This window comes from Eublepharis macularius, chromosome 2, assembly GCF_028583425.1.
Source record: "Eublepharis macularius isolate TG4126 chromosome 2, MPM_Emac_v1.0, whole genome shotgun sequence".
NCBI classification, from domain to species: Eukaryota; Metazoa; Chordata; class Lepidosauria; order Squamata; family Eublepharidae; genus Eublepharis; species Eublepharis macularius.
The window spans coordinates 223,361,180-223,377,771 of NC_072791.1; the positions used below are offsets into that span (position 1 = coordinate 223,361,180).

The 16,592-nt window shown below is 45.4% G+C and overlaps 1 protein-coding gene across 1 annotated transcript in view; it reads left to right on the forward strand.

Annotated features, from left to right (window-relative positions):
* Nucleotides 1–6,543: 6,543 nt before the first annotated feature.
* Nucleotides 6,544–16,592, forward strand: part of STAT4 (signal transducer and activator of transcription 4) — a 52,935-nt gene continuing 42,886 nt past the window's right edge. The window contains exons 1-3 of the mRNA XM_054971141.1: nt 6,544–6,690; nt 11,113–11,241; nt 14,111–14,255. Of these exons, the coding sequence (XP_054827116.1) occupies nt 11,114–11,241; nt 14,111–14,255 (273 nt within the window). The 5' untranslated portion in view covers nt 6,544–6,690; nt 11,113. The remainder of the gene's footprint in view (nt 6,691–11,112; nt 11,242–14,110; nt 14,256–16,592) is intronic.

Sequence of the window (16,592 nt, forward strand, 5' to 3'; positions counted from 1 at the left end):
GTACAATGGTTGGAAGAAAGTAGAGATGCTATGTACAGAAATGGAAATCTGTATTCATTTAGAAACAGAAGCAGAAGAAGTGAAAAAAATGTATGATTAAATGGATGCAGAACTTTTGAGAGCAAATACCCATGCGCCAATGGAAACGATTATGGGAAAAAGAAATTAAGTTTACAGCCAGCCAGGCATTAAGAGAAAATTGTTGCAAAATGTTTTTCAGATGGTATATTACTCCAAATGATATTGAGAAAGTAGACAAAAATTATAAAGGAGAATGTTGGAAAATAGGGAACCGTTTACAATATGTGGTGGACTTGCAAAAAAGCAAAATATATTGGAAGGAAATACATGAGGAGATGCAGAATATATTAAAATGTAGATTCTCTACGGAAGCTAAGAATGTGCTATTAGGAATATTATTCAATAGTCTTGGAAGAGATATATGGTGACAGTGGCTAGAATTATCTACACAGCAAAATGGAAATCAGACATCTGTCCAAGCTCTGAAGAATGATAAAATAAACTTGCTGAATATGCAGTAAATGCAAAACTAACAACTTGTTTGAGAAACAGATCAATTTGAGGAGAGATGGAATGTGTATTATGCAAGCAGGAGGCAAACAGAATGAAAAACTGTTTTTAAAACGTTGTCTATAAAAGTATTGTAATGCAGAAGCAGAATGAGAATAAGATTTAAATGTTCCATCTTGAATACAAATATATAAAGAAGTATAGTTTTGCGTAGAAATATCCTTTATTTTCTTATCATGAGATATAAAATAGATTTTATTATTGTATTCCGTATATTATTTATTTGCTAAAAGTTATAGTGGATATGTAGAAGTGGCGAAAGTTATGTCATATTAAATATGTAGTAATGATGGAACAAATAATGTAGTTGTAAAACAGGTAAGTTATGAAATTTAATGGGACTGGTTACATGCACTGTTGTGCACTGTTTTATAACATTTTGGGTAGCCCAAGGAAAGGTACTGCCCTAACCTGGATGGCTCAGGTAGCCCAATCTCCTCCGATCTCAGAAGCTAAGCAGGGTCAGCCCTGGTTAGTATTTGGATGGGAGACCTCAGGAAGTCCAGGGTTGCTACACAGAAGCAGGCTATGGAAAACCACCTTTGAATGCCTGCTGCCCTGGAAACTCATGAGGGGTCGCCCCAAGTCGGCTACAACTTACTGGCACAAAAAGGGAGTTATTACATGGGTTTTTGGATCACATACTAAATAGCCTGCAGGGGGTAGTGCTCAAACACAAGACCGTCCAAGAGACTGAATGACAACCATCTCGGAGGAAGATTAGTTCACAATTATGATCTTGTTCTTCCATACGGTTCTTTATTAGTTTAGGAATGGGTTTGTCAAGATGGCTGATGCCACAGAACGGTTCCTGTGATCTCAAATCTGCATGTTCCAGAACCAGAAATTATGCACAACGCTTAAAGCACCTTCCATTCCAGAGGCTGTTTCATACTTACTCGCATCGGAAGTGCCACGTCTCAGCAAGACTGTTATTTCTTAAAATTGCCCTTTTTTTCCAGGGCTTCCCCCGCCCCCGTGGAATGCACTGGTATGCGGTACTGGCACCTCTTTCCGCAGCACTGGTGCCTTTTTCCGCCGGCAGCCTTGGGCCCCCAACATGGTGAATGTCATGCCTGTTGGTACCTCTTATTTTTAAGGTGGGAAAGCACTGCTAGCAACTGTTTAAAAACACTGCCAGGTTTTCTCCTGCTGGGGAGAAATAGCTAAATAAATATTGTTTTCCAAATAATTTAGCCAAACTCACAAACTTAATGAAGGAATGTATTGTCGAAGGCTTTCACGGCCGGAGAACAGTGTCACTGTGACACTGAGAGATCTCTGTCTTTTGGTGCTACACCTCTGAGGATGCCAGCCACAGCTGCTGGCGAAACGTCAGGAACTACAATGCCAAGACCACGGCAATACAGCCCGGAAAACCCACAACAACCATTAATGAAGGAATGTTTGATGAGAATTTGAAAGAGGAAATGTTGGGACAGAGAAAAACTAAGGGGAGCAGAAAGGTGTCTTGGGACAAAATAGGGACAAATTTAAGAATCAAGTGGAAATGGTAGCCTGCTTGGTGAAGGTGAAATTCTGTGTTTTTATGAAAAGTTAATGTCAGATTAAGAATAATGTAGGTATGTAGAGGCAGGCAAGATGGTAAACGTTTTTGTTGTCGTTTGAGAAGCTGGTATGACATTTACTGAATTGTGTGACTGTCCTCTTATTAGATAACATCACCATGTGGCATGCCAAATATCTCCACCCCGGGTCTTGTGTTATTGCCTTATTTTAATGCCCATTTTGCCCTGACCTGGACAGCCCAGGTGAGCCTGATCTCGTCAGATCTCAGAGGCTAAGCAGGGTCATCCTTGGTTAGTAATTGGATGGGAGACCTCCAAGGAAGACCGGGGCTGCAGAGGCAGGCAATGGGAAACCACTTCTGTTAGTCTCTTGCCATGAAAGCCCCACCAGGGGTTGTCGTAAGTCTGCTATGACTTGAGGGCACTTCCTACCACCAATCCCCATTTTAGTATTTTCTGCAATAGAGCCCAGAAACGTTGGCAGAAGAAGAAAGGGATCGACCCTTGTCGGGGACATTTCCTGGACTTCTGGTTGTGAATTATGTTGCTGAACACCAAGTGTGGGAAATTGCTGTCTAGGGGATCTCTTGCTTAACTGCTGAGTAATAAATAAGGCTAGAGACAGAGTTGTGGAATTACTAAAGTGTAAGACGGGTGGTATCTTGGAGATTTATTAGTGCTATTTTGGAACATATATATTTTTATGCAGTACTTACTGTTCCAGAGAAGTTCAGAGTGGGTGGAAGAAAGCAATTTCAAAAATGTGTATGGGCAGAAAGGGGGCACCCATGGACAGTGTAAGGAATGGCCCCAGGAAGGGAGAAGGAGGCTGTCATTAACAAAGGGCTGTTAACCTCAGGGCCGGATCTAGAGGGGGGGCAGGGGGGTAGTCTGCCCCCGGCGCCGCCAGGGAGGGGGCGCCGGAAGCAGCTCCCAGAGCGTGCAGGCGGCAGCATGGGCAGTACTTTTACTTGCCCTGCAGGAGAGGGGGCAGACCCCCTCACCTCTGCAGGAGTATACCGTATACCCTGCAGCTGTGGACAAGTTTATATCGGGACCACAAAGCGTAGCATCCAGACAAGAATAAAAGAACATGAAAGACACTGCAGACTTGGACAGCCTGAAAAATCAGCAGTGGCTGAACATAGCCTAACTCAAACAGGGCACAGTATCTTATTCCAGGACACCAAAATACTGGACAACACTTCCAACTACTTTGTCAGACTGCACAGGGAAGCCATTGAAATTCACAAGCATAAGCAAAACTTCAACAGGAAAGAAGAAACCTTAAGAATGAACAGAGCATGGGCTCCAGTTCTGAAAAACACCAGGCCAACAAAACACTCCACACCCGACAATAGCCCTGCAGAGAAGATTAGCACATCAAGCACCAATCCATATGCAAAAGAACCTCCTCAGGTTACAGTGAAGCCTCCCGCCATGAGCATTCCACACCCTGGGAAACTCTTACAGAATGACTCAGCTCAACCCCACCCCTCCTGAGTAGATACAAATGACCTACATCTTTTCCACACTGTGACACTGAGAGATCTCTGTCTTTTGGTGCTACACCTCTGAAGATGCCAGCCACAGCTGCTGGCGAAACGTCAGGAACTACAATGCCAAGACCACGGCAATACAGCCCGGAAAACCCCCAACAACCATCGTTCTCCGGCCGTGAAAGCCTTCGACAATACATTCCCCAGGCCCTCAGCCTTTCCTCGTAGGGCTCAGTCTCCAGGCCCTTGATCATCCTCATCGCTCTCCTCTGCACCCTCTTGATTTTGTCCACATCTTTTTTGAAGTGAGGCCTCCAGAACTGCACACAATACTCCAGGTGCGGCCTGACCAAGGCTAAAGAGGGACTATGACAATCTGCGATTTCGATGCAATGGCCCTTTTGATACAGCCCAAGACTGAGTTTGCCTTTTTTGCCACCACATCACACTGACTGTTCATATTTAGTTTACAGTCCTTTCTTACCCCAAGATAAATTTGCATACACTACTACCCAGAAGTGTATCCCCCATCCTGTATTTGTGCTTCAGGACAACCTAATGCCTGCTCAGAGCAGTTTACAAAGTGTGTTATTACTATCCTCACGACAATCATCCTGTGAGGTGGGTGGGGCGGAGAGAGCTCTAAGAGAGCTGCAACTGACCCAAGGCCACCCAGCTGGCTTCAAGCCGAGGAGTAGGGAATCAAACCTGGCTCTCCAGATTAGAGTCCTGCCGCTCTTAAGCACTACACCAAACAATAGGCGGCTTGGCTGAAAACTAGAATAAGCACAAGACAAATTGGAGAGTCAAAGGACTCAGGTAAATCCAAGGCCAAGAGAAATAAAAGCACAGACTAGCTAAACATGTTTCCAAATGTGGGGAGACAGGGCTTGCAAGCACTCATTTCTGCCCACAGGGGAATAAGAAAATTATTCAGCTGACTCAGATTGCCTGCGCAGTGAGGCATCTCTGTCTTCACTCCCTCTTTCCTTGGATACTGCTGCCTCCATCTAACCAATTATTACGGCAAATTCTACCTGAAGAATTAAGCTCAGGTGCTCTTTGCTGCTCAGCTATTAAAGTCTCTGCTCCATGTTTTGTTTCCTTCTGCCTTTGCACTCACTCTTTGTGCCCTTTAGGGGAGTAGGGTTAACCTCTTCGCTTTCTGTTTTCGGTATGCATGGACTGAACTGAGATTTTAATGTGGGTCACAGAGATCAGAGTAGCCTCATTGAAAAATGTCAAGAAGTTTATTAAGAAAATAAAAAGTGTGCACAAAGTATGCAAAACACTGAGCAAGGATAAAAAGAAACGTAAACAAATCCTCTATCCCTAGATGATTATTAGAGATAGCCAATATAATTCTTGAAGTTGCGAGCCATTGAAAATCATTGTGAGATCTACTTATTTTAATATGCATTTTACCTGTGTATGATTTTATTGTGACCCGCCCTAAGCCTGCTTGTGGGGAGGGTGGGATATTAATGGGATTAAATAAATAAATAAATCTATTACCTTGGTTTTAGTATCTAGAGTTCAATACAATGTGTTCATGGTAAATCTGTCAATATTCCACCACCATGTTGGTTACAAGGACGGTCCGACCACCGTGAATAACTGGGAATTTAAATTCCCAATAAATTCCCAATTACTCATATTGACAGATTTGGGATTTGTGAGTATACGGGTTTACTCAAGAGGTTCAGTGCATATGGTAAGGGGGTTATGAACAGAATAATGATTGTGTTTTGCTGTGAATTAGATATTGGAAAGAGAAGCCTATGAAGAAGCGACTTCATGAAACTGGATTGTATGAATTTATGCCGTCAAAGCCCGTAGGCATTTTCTGCAGCTTTGTTGGCAAGTCCGCAGCTCTACACTGGAGTCTTTCTACCCGTTAAGGCTTTGGCATTTTTTGCAGCTTTATATTGATTTATATTGAAGTATACTAGCCCACTGGGGCTTTTGGACCTTTTCCAAAGAAATTGAAAAGAGACTCAATATTCATGTGATCTTTACATCTTGTATGTTCCATCCAGAGTGATTATTTTCTCTCCCCCAGTTGGATTGTTCTGTGATAATTCTATGAATATTTATTGTGGTATTTATTGGAATATTTAATGATCTTTTTAATTTAATTTAATTTATTACATTTATATTCCGCCCTCCACGCTGTTATCCGCAGGGCGGATAACAAAAATATTTTTATAACAATAAATACATTTATTGATGTATTTATTGAATGTATTGTTAACCGATTGTCTTTTTCATTGCTGTACACTCGTTGCACTTTGTCACTTCAAAATACTCTGAAAGTCATTGTTTCGTGTTAACTTTACACTCCGGGAAGCGTAGTTGCAGTTGCGAGTCTCCTGTCCCCGGAGCAGCCCTTGTGGTTTTTCCACCTGGAGGTTGGCAACTCCAGTTGACCTCCAGACGACAAGACTAGTAGTCCGGGAGAAAAGGGGGGCTTTAGAGGGCGGGGGCCAGAGCAGCAGGGTTGCCCAAGTTGGGAAATTCTTGGAGATCTGGAGGGTGAAACCTGGAGGAAGTGGGGTTTGGGGAGGGAAAGGACCTTGGCATGGCATCATTCCATAGAGTCCACTCCTAAAAGTAGCCGTTTTCTCCAGGCGAACTGATCTGTGTGGCCTGGAGCCCAGTTGCAATTCCGGGAGATCTCCAGGCACTACCTGGAGGCTGGCAACGCGAAGCATAGCCGACGGAGGCCCCTCCCCTCCGCCCTCTTTGCGGCGGAGGCTCCAAGCGGCCGCTCGCTCAGCAGCGCCCGGCCAGCGCCTCCCCCGCGGGCGCAAACGCGGCTCCAGAACTGAAGGCGCCCGAGCGGCTCTTCTCGCCGGCGCCTCCAGAGGCCCCGCGGCAGCGTCAGAGGAAACCGCGAGCGGGGCGAGGCGAGGCGAGGCGAGGCGAGCGCAGCAGGAGCCCGGAACGCCCCTTCCCGGCCCCCTCGGGCCGCCCAGCCGCGCCGCTCCCCCGAGGCCGAGCCCCAGAGCGCGCGGCGGCGGAGGCGGCTCTGCAGGCGCCGCTTCGGAGCGCCTCGGGAGGCGCGCCAGGTGAGCCGGAGAGCGGGCGGCAGGCAGCGCGCCCCTGCCCGGCCCTGCCCGAGGCGCCTCCGCCTGGGCGCTGCTCGGGGCGCCCTTGGCACGCGGCGGGCGGGCTGGGCGCGCGCGCTTCTGGGGCCGGGGGGAGGGCGCTGGCTCGGGTGCCACCCTCCCGGCGGTGCCTGGAGAGCGCTCCGAGTTACAAATGCTGTCCGGGCAATATCGGCGGCTTGGAGGGGGGACTCGGTGGCATTGTAGTCTGCCAATGCCACCCTCTCCAGGCTCCATCCCCCTCATCACCAGGAATGGCCCCCCTCGGAGCTGGCAGCTCTACTTGACTGGCAGGAGGGCTGCTGCCTACTCCCCCCTTCCCCCTCCATCACCTCTCCGGGCTGCGGCCACCAGCGCCTCAGGGGGCTCCTTGTTCCCCGAGTTGCTCCTTTGGAAGGTGCATTTGCCAACCTTTTCAGCCAACCTTCTCAGCTGGAGATCACCTGGAGTTACAACTCATCTCCGGGCAATATAGAGCAGTTTTCCTGGAGAAAATGGCTGCCTTGGAGGGTGGGCTCTATGGCAGTATGCTCAGCTGAGGTACCTCCCCTCCCCAACCCTGTGCTCCCTAGGCCTGGCTCCCCAGATTTCCAGGAATCTCCCAACCTGAACGGTTGCCAGCTCCAGGTTGGGAAGTTCTGAAGCTGTGGAGGCAGTACCTGGGCAGGCATGTCCGTTTCTCTTAGACTCTATGGTGCACCATAGAGTCAGTCTTTAGTAGCTGCCATTTTCTCTTTGTAGTCGAGACCAGTTGTAATTTTGGGAGGATGCTGCCCCCCCCACCTGGAGGTTGGAACCCTAACAGTAACCTGTTGAGTCCCACTTTGCAAGAGTGGTCAGCCAGGCGGCTCACAGACGGCCACCCTCCTTGCTTGACTGCTTCCTCAGCATCTAGCAATTGAGTGACTTCTGTTTGGCAAGTGTGACTACTAGCCAGCCATAGACTAGAACCTGCTATACCAGAGTGTTTTCCTGGTGGTTGACAACTAGGGAATTAAGACTGAGTAAACCAGATTGTCCTACTGTAACTGTGTCCAACCCCTTTTCTAATCCATCACTGCCGGGATGGGGGCTGTCATATCTTGTGGCAAGGAGTTCCACAAGTTCACGACCTATTGTAGAAGTTATGCCCCTCCTTCTTGAATCTATTGCTAATAATTTGAATAGATTGAGTTTCTGGTATCCTGGGAGAGGGAGGGAAGTTTCCCTCTGCCTGCTTTCTCTACACTGTGCGTAATTTTGCAATTCTTTGGCATGTTACCCCTTGGTTGTGTTTTTTCTCAGTTAAAAGGCTCTGGTTCTGTGGCCTTGATTTAGGAAGGTAGGCACTCTGGTGGGGGCGGTCTTTCCTGTTGCCCCTTTCTGCACTGTTCCCATCTCTTTGGTATCCTTTTTGAGATGTGGTGACCAGAATTTACAGTACACAGTATTGGAAATGTGTCCACGCCAGGAACTTTTATCAGGGTGTTGTGATGTGGAAATTTTATTTGCAGCGCTTTCTGGATGATCCTTAGCATGAAATTTGCCCTTTTTAAAAACCGCTATCGCACACCAAGTTGACATTTTCACTGAACCTATCCTTCAACAACCCAAGAACTTGTCCTCGGTTTGTTATCACCAGCACAGACAAATAGCAGCTGTGGCATTTTTATCTATCTTGTATCTGCCAGCCACCTTTAAAAAAAATCTTCTTAATTTAACAACAAAAAGTCATCTCCAAATGAAGAGATGATTTGTCCTTCTGTGTGTGTGTGAGAGAGAGAGAGAGGGGGGAGAGAGAGAGAGAGAGAGAGAGAGAGAGAGAGAGAGAGAGAGAGAGAGAGAGAGAGAGAGAGAGAGATCAAACTCAATGGTTTCAACACATCAGACATCCGCAAGGTGGCTTGAAGTCACCCCCTGGTTTAGGAGACCACGTGGAGTTCTCTGTGAAGACACGGTGGCATTGCTTTGTCCAAAGGGTGAATCATGGCTTGATTGCACACTTCCGCCTAATTCAAATGTTCTTTTCTCCTGCTACAAACAAAGCACGTTACATCATTCTCCTTCTTGTCCATTTTACCTTCACAAAAACCCTGTGTGGTTGATTAGGCTGAAAGTGTGTGATGGGTCCATGATCGCTCAAAGAGCTTCCTCAGAAGAGTACACATTAGAACCTGGGTCTCCCAGATCTGAGTCTGACACTAACCACTATACAACACTGGCTTGAAATAATGTAGGTATGAATAAGAAGAATACAAATTATGATAAACAGGGCTTTTTTTCTGAGAAAAGAGGTGGTGGAACTCAGTGGGTTGCCAGCACAGGGGGCAACTCTTGGCGGGAGGTGGTGCCCCTGGTACCACATGCGCGCGCGCAAAGTGCGTGTACGCTCCCAGGACCAATGACATCACTGGGTCAGCTGGAACAAAGGGGAAGTTTTTAAAAGTTTAAATCGCCCTCGGTGAAAATGGTCACATGGCTGGTGGCCCAGCTCCCTGATCTCCAGACAGAGGGGAGTTTAGATTGCCCTCCGTGCCAGGGGGAAATCGGGAGGCAGGGCCACTAGTCATATGACCATTTTCAAGAGGATCCAGAACTCCATTCCACTGTGTTCCAGCTGAAAAAAAAGCCTTGATGGTAAATATATTGCTGGAACAATAGGTGTGTTTGAGGGGTAATTTGATATATTGAAAGATGCGCACATTTAAACCATGAGATAGGAGGCAACTTGGTATTCTGAGGAAGATACTGTTCTCGGTATATGTTTGTTGATTGCATACATGGTTTTATCTTTGGTTTTGTATTTTTTTAAACGAGAAATTATATGTCTTGTAAACAGCTTTGACCTAACTTGAAGGAAGTGAGATACAAATCTGTTATGTATAAAAGGTAAGTCGTATTCGCGACGACTCACTTTTTATCCTGGCGCAGGTACAGTCTGACCTTGAGGCCTCTGTAAGTGCCCGCTTGCCACCAGGAGGAGGTGCACTGAATCGACAGCCATAGCACTCCTCCCCGTGCCTCCCCTCAGTGCCTTCCCACTCTGGCCTGGAAGCCGCTGTGAAGGTCGTGCTTGCCGCCACAAGGCGGGTCAGCATATTGACGGCCTGAGCACTCCTCCTGACAGCAAGTGGGTGGTTCGCAGTGGCCTGGAGGCCAGAGTGGGAAAATGCTGAGGGGAGGCACTAAGGAGAGGCACAGGCGCACTGCTGGGAGGGGGCCTGCTGAATCAACGGCCTGAGCACTCCTCCCGTGCCTCCCCTCAGCACCCTCCCGCTCTGGCCTCTGGCCACTTGCTGCCAGGAGGGCGCCTGCTGAATCAATTTTTTAGAACCCATTTTATTTTTTCCCACAATGGACATTGTTGCTAGTAGTTAAATAAATAACTTAGAAGGAAAATGTGGCTGCTGCTGCAAACAGAAGCCCTGCGTTGAGTTCCCTGTCTGAAATGCCTCGTGCAAATGGAGGAGAGGAAAACAGCGCAAGCCGCTCTGTGTCCCCTTTGGGGAGGAAATAAATGAAGCAATTTGCCATGTATCCAAACATCAATGTGATGTGTGTTTCTCCACCCTCACGCACAGCAACCAGTGATATGGACAGGAAAAATTGTGCTACGGACTGTAGAGAAGCACAAACTCTGTCAAAGATAGGAAAAAGCAATACATACACTCAGAGCTGGTGGGCAAGTTTTTCTGTAGCCTTTCCTCAGTTTTTCCTCCTTCGAGGGGTAAAATTACTGCCTCTCCGTTTCTGAAATAGTTTCTGGAGGTAGCCCTGTTGGTCTACAGTAGAAGAGCAAGATTCAGATCCTGTAGCACCTCAGAGACCAACGAGATGTCCAGGGTAGGAGCTTTTAAGAGTCAACGAAAGGCGCTTCAACTCTCAAAAGCTCATACCCTGGAAACCAACCTACTGGATTCAAACCTTGCTTTTCTGAAACAGGTTCCCAGTTCCTCTCTGCAGGGGTACGGCTGCTTCGTCTGCGCAAGCTCAAAGAAAATCTTGGAATCTTCTTCCCTCCTCTCGAATTGCTTCATTTGGAAGCTGGGGGGCCGAAACGTAACCTTCCCATGGGGTGGATCCAGGTGGAGACCATAACGTTGTCTCCTCCTTCCTAAGCAGCTCTACCCCAAGATGATGTACAATCACAGCTACACACCAATCATTTTAATGACCTGCGCTCTTGGGGAAATGCATCACATTTTCCCAGCTTCAAAACGGTACATTTTGGGTTCTCAGTAAAGTTATAATGAAAGTGCAAGCTGCGAATTGCACATTTTGCCATTATTTTGCAAAAGGTTACTCACACTGAACCTGCAAGTGCTATCAAATGCAGAGAAGGAAAGTGTCATAAATTGTTTGCAACAACATTTGGTATCAAAACAAGCCTTTTTTAATTTAAAGGATGTCTCAGTGGAATCAAGTCCAGCAGTTGGAAACAAAATTTTTGGAGCAGATCGACCAGATTTATGATGACAAATTTCCCATGGAAGTCCGACATCTGTTAGCACAGTGGATTGAAAACCAGGACTGGTAAGATCAAATGTCCTTCTCAGGGCTTTTTTTTCTGGGAAAAGAGGTGGTGGAACTCAGTGGGTTGCCAGCACAGGGGACAACTCTTGGCGGGAGGTGGTCCCCCTGGTACCACATGTGCGCGCGCAAAGTGCACACATGCTCCCAGGGCCAATGACGTCACTTTGGGTCCACTGGAACGGGGGTGGGGGGGTTAAAAGTTTAAATCGCCCTCAGCAAAAATCGTCACAGGGCTGGTGGCCCCGCCCCCTGATCTCCAGACAGAGGGGACAGCCATGTGACCATTTTCAAGAGGTTCCGGAACTCTGTTCCACCACGTTCCAGCTGAAAAAAAGCCCTGGTCCTTCTTTTTCCCATAGGTAGAATGTTGGTGGGTTGAGGTTCAGATAGGTAGTAGATGCATTATGTTTACTTTGGTGTACTCCTATAATTTCTGACTAGAAGCACATCGTTATTATTGTGAATCTTTAAGTATCTAGAGAACTTACTATTCTTCATTAATTGGAGGACATACTGTCGTATTATTTGAAGGCATATTTGTGCAAGTTTTTCCTGTTTAATTTTATAGTAATACTTTTGAGAAATTATGATCCTAATAATAGTAGACATTAACTGGGATTTAATTCCCTTCATTTACACCTTGCCTTTCTCCCCATTGGGGGTACAAAGCAGTTTACATTGTTCTCCCTTTGATCCTCACAACAGCCCTGTGAGGTAGTTTTTGAGTGTGTGTGACTGGCCCAAGGTCACCCAGCAAGATTCCACGGCCAAGTTGGGATTTGAACCTGAGTTTCCCAAATCCTGCTCTGACGGCCGTGAGCTCAGCAGGTGGCCTTGAGTAAGACGCTCCTCTCAGCCCCAGCTCTCCAGCTCTATTGTAGGTATAACAATACTGACTGTTCACCACTCTGAGTGGGCACCAATCTATCCAGAAGAGTGGTATGCAAATGAACTGTTGTCGTTGTTGTTATTGCTCCACACTGGATGCATAACAAATGTGGAAATTTCCAAATATGAAATAAACAAAATTCCCTGGAACAGAATTTCAAAAATATATATGAGAGAAGGAACAAATTGTAGCAAATACTTGCTTCTTATAAGATGGTCCAGTTTTAAAATTTCATAGTGAGCGTTTGATTGTTCCACCCCATTAACATTTTTGTTTCTGGAAATAAATAAAATAAATATGATCACTTATCGAATATGACTTCTAATATTCCCATTAATATTATTTTTGAAATACATGTCCAATGATCTCCTTACGATACTATTTTAATTGCAATATAGTTTGTTTGCAAAATGCCATTATGCACTCACAGAGCAACTTTATACAACTGATTGAACATTTAATGTACCACAAAGGCACCAACAGCGCTATCCTAAGGTCTCCTCAGAATCCTATTGAACTCTGTTCAATGGGGCTTACTCCCAGGAAAGTTTCCTTAGGATTATACTACAAATGTTCATTAGTGCCCAAGTTTTGCCTAAACTGCTGATGCCCACGTCCAGACATTACGATTTGATTTAATTTAATTTAATTTATTGGATTTATACTCTGCCCTCCCCACATCAGCGGGCTCAGGGCGGATATGAGAAGTAGAGATTGGATAATGATAGGCACGAACACCGCTTGTTGCTTTGCTTGGTGGCTCCCATTGCATCCTCCCCACCTCCTGCCCTTTTGTGCAGAGGAAACAAACTTCAGTTGACCTCGCCACCTGGATTCAGACATAACAGCAAATTTAGTTGTTCAGGGTTTCAATCACATTTCACATGCCGAGAAAGTAAGAAGTGGGGAGCACATAATAATGGCACCAAGCTAGTTTGGACAAACTTTGGCTTGTTATGATGATGTCTAAATGTGGCCAATCTGTGGTCCGGTATGTTCTCTGAAAAAGTTTGACTTCGGTAAGTATCAGAGAGGGACTGTGGTTCAGTGGTAGAGCATCTCCTTGGCGTGCGGAAGGCCCCGGGTTCAATCCCCAGCGTCCCCAGCTAAAAGGATTAGTAGGTTATGCAAAAGAAAATACTGACCTTGACAGACCTACAGTCTGAAGCAACTTCATGTGTTCAGAAAAACCTCAAAGAATAGATTTCCTTGGATTGTAATTGTACCTCAAATACCTCATATAAAATATTCCAGTTTAATAATTCCAAAGATCTTCCACAAAGAAAGCAGATACTCCTACGTATGACCCCTTTCAACTCTTACAGGCAAATTTTTACTGCATATGGTTTTTCAGAAGTTGTACATCTTATTTTCTTTCCTTCTTTTTACTAAATTAAACGCGGCATCTTTCTTAGAAAAAGGCTTATTTTTAGAAGCCTGATAATACTTTCTTGTCTGGGCTTCCTCCCCCAGCTCAATTATATGCTGACTTCAAGGTCAGCCCCGTGGTGTTCAATGGGGCTTCTAAAACTGCTTAGGGTTTTAGTCATGCCCAGACTGGGATATGCACACATGTTTTTTAAATCACCTGTTGCTATTCTTGTATTTCTCTTTGAACAAACTATTTTCAAAATAATACTGGATCCTTGATTTATTCCCCCCCCCCCTCCTGTATATGTTTTTAGATCCAGAGGAGTTAGCCATGTTAGTCTGTAGTTGCAAAATAGTAGAGTCTAGTAGCACCTTTAAGAGTAACCAACTTATTTGTAACAAACTTTCGAGAACCACAGCTCTCTCTGGCAGATGTATCTGATGATGCATCTGACAAAGAGAGCTGTGGTTCTCGAAAGCTTATGCTGCTAATAAGTTGGTTAGTCTTAAAGGGGCTACTGGACTCTACTATTGTACATGTTTTGTTCACACAAAGATTCTTCCTTCATGCGCATGTGTTGTTCATGTCAAGAATCTTGTGTTGCATAGGGAGTCTGCGTACAACAACGAACCCATGGCGGCAATCCTGTTGCAGAACTTACTAATAAAGCTGGATGAACATTTCGACCGTGTTTCCCAAGAGAAGAATCTCCTCTTGATACACAACTTGAAGAGAATCAGGAAACTTCTACAGGTGAGATTCTTGCCTGCACTCTGCATCACAAAGAAGTACAAAGATGTGTGTTGCTTTAGCAGTGAATTCAGTTTTGTGACCTTTGGCTTTTCCCAGGGCCTGGGTCACTAGCATAAATTCAGAGCATTTACTGTGTGCTGATTTTGATTGTTGCAGTCCATACAAAACAAGGACTTCAGTCCATACACCTTCCATGTTCCTCCATGTGACCAGTTTGTGAGACCAGTGGTTCCTGTTGTTGTATCATCCTGGCCATTTTCACATTGCTTACCGGCCGTGGAACATCGCGCCAAGCTCCCGGAACGACAGCATCTTCCTGGTGCGATTTCGCAGTTCTTGAGTGAAATCACACCAGGAAGACGCTGTCCTTGCGGGAGCTTGGTGTGATGTTCCATGGCTGGTAAGCAGTGTGAAAACACCCCTAGTTGTGTCGATATAGGGATCTCTCTAATAAAAAGAAACTGCTTTAGAGGAGTGATCTCAGGAATAAAATAAAACTGGAAGCTGGGGTGATGCCTTTTGAATTCTCCAAGGGGACATCGTAGCTGTAAGGTCCAAGCCAGACAACATATGTGAAAGATGTATTGTGTTCCTAAGGGTTTGTGTAAAAGATTTATTGTCCCAGGGGAGGGCTTCAGATTTGATTGGAGCGGTGGTTCCAGGGGTCCTTTGTTACAGGTTATATCCTGACTCAGAATCACATTGTGGGGCTCTTCATCACTCGCGGCAGAAAAGCTACTGAATCCACATATTTTTTTCATTTGTAAAAGGAAAGAACAGCTTGGGAATCTGGAAAATGACATATAGTGAAAGGTTTAAGGAGTCTTTGGATAACTTGTAAAGGGGGAAGGTAGTTCTTTGCCGGTAGTTGAAATATTTAAGCAATAGATAATGATAGATAAGGGAGTTTTATTGTTAAATATAGTTTAATAGAAGAGATAGCAGATAGCCTGCAATTAAATAGGGGCGGTTGGGAAACTGTTGGAAGTCTACTATAAAAAGGGGGGGATGGGGGGGAACCGAAAGGGGATGGAGATGTTAATTGAATGTTATGAGTGATATATGTTAACCCATCCAATAAAAACTTTAAAAAAGAAAAGAAGAAAAAGGAAAAAAAAGGTTTATTATTATCCTTGCCTCTGCGCCACTCAAATTCAGATGAAGAATAAAAACAAAAAAAATGTTGGGAGGCATAATGAGATTAGACCAAAATTCCGTCCAGTCCAGCATTCTGTCTCCCATAACGGCCAAGCAGCTGCCTTCTGAAAAGCAAATAATGGAAGCTGAAGTCTCCCTCTGTTAAGAAACACAGAAATATTGAGCTGGAAGGCACCTAAAGGTTCATCTAGTCCAACCTCTTGCACAGTGCAGGAAATTCAGTTTGATTTAAAGATACACTGCCTCTGTACATGTGGTTTCCAAGTGCCCATCATGGCTAATAACCCTTGATAGGCAAATTCATGGAGGATACATTTTAATTTCCCTTTAAGCAAATCTAAACTCCATTTATCTCTAGCATCGTGTTGGGCTGGACCCTAAAGGGAAGTTAAAGCAAAGAATAGCCATAGAACTATATGCTGCTAATGCAATTGTGGGTGATTCAGTCAGACCTACAGATGTAGCAGTAGTAAAGTCCTCTTAGGACAGGGGCACCTCAGCTCGTAAACTTAAAATCCCTGTCGTTGGTAGCTGTCACCAAGGGAAACAAAATTTGTATTGGAGATCATTGTGCCAAAAAGCTCAGAGCTGAGAGGCCAGGTCAAATTCTTCTGCTCTGGTCCGGTCTTCCTACGGCGCAGTACTTCTTCGAGGGGCATAGGAAGGGGCTTGCTTGCTGGAAAGCACTATGAAGAAATCCCTGTTAGAAATTTTAATTCAGGCTTGGAATTCCAGTTGAGGTGGGTGGGAACATGGTTATCGTGGGCCCAAGCAACAGAGGGGGCAGCATTCAGGCCCCCTTTTCCCTGTGGTATAGCCCCTTTCCCCTCTAACTATACCCCTCCCCTTTGGCCCCTCCCCTTTCTTCTGTAACCACTCCCTTTTCCATTTTGGTTAGCTTACTCTGGTAAAGAGAAATAATACAAAATTTTGCTTTCTTGATTCTGTCACACTGCTTTCGAGACCTTTTCCTGTTGTGTCTGTGAGAAGCAGAAATTTTAAGAAATCCTCCTTGATGTCCACTGATTTGCCGTCAAAAAAAGAAAAGGGGGAGAGGATGTGATTAGAGGGGGGAAATGGCCCTTGGGCACCTTGGTGACAATTTAAGCAGATGCTTCATTTCCTCAAATCATTCATCGCCATAAAGTAATAGAGCAAGATTTGGGTCCAGTTAGCACC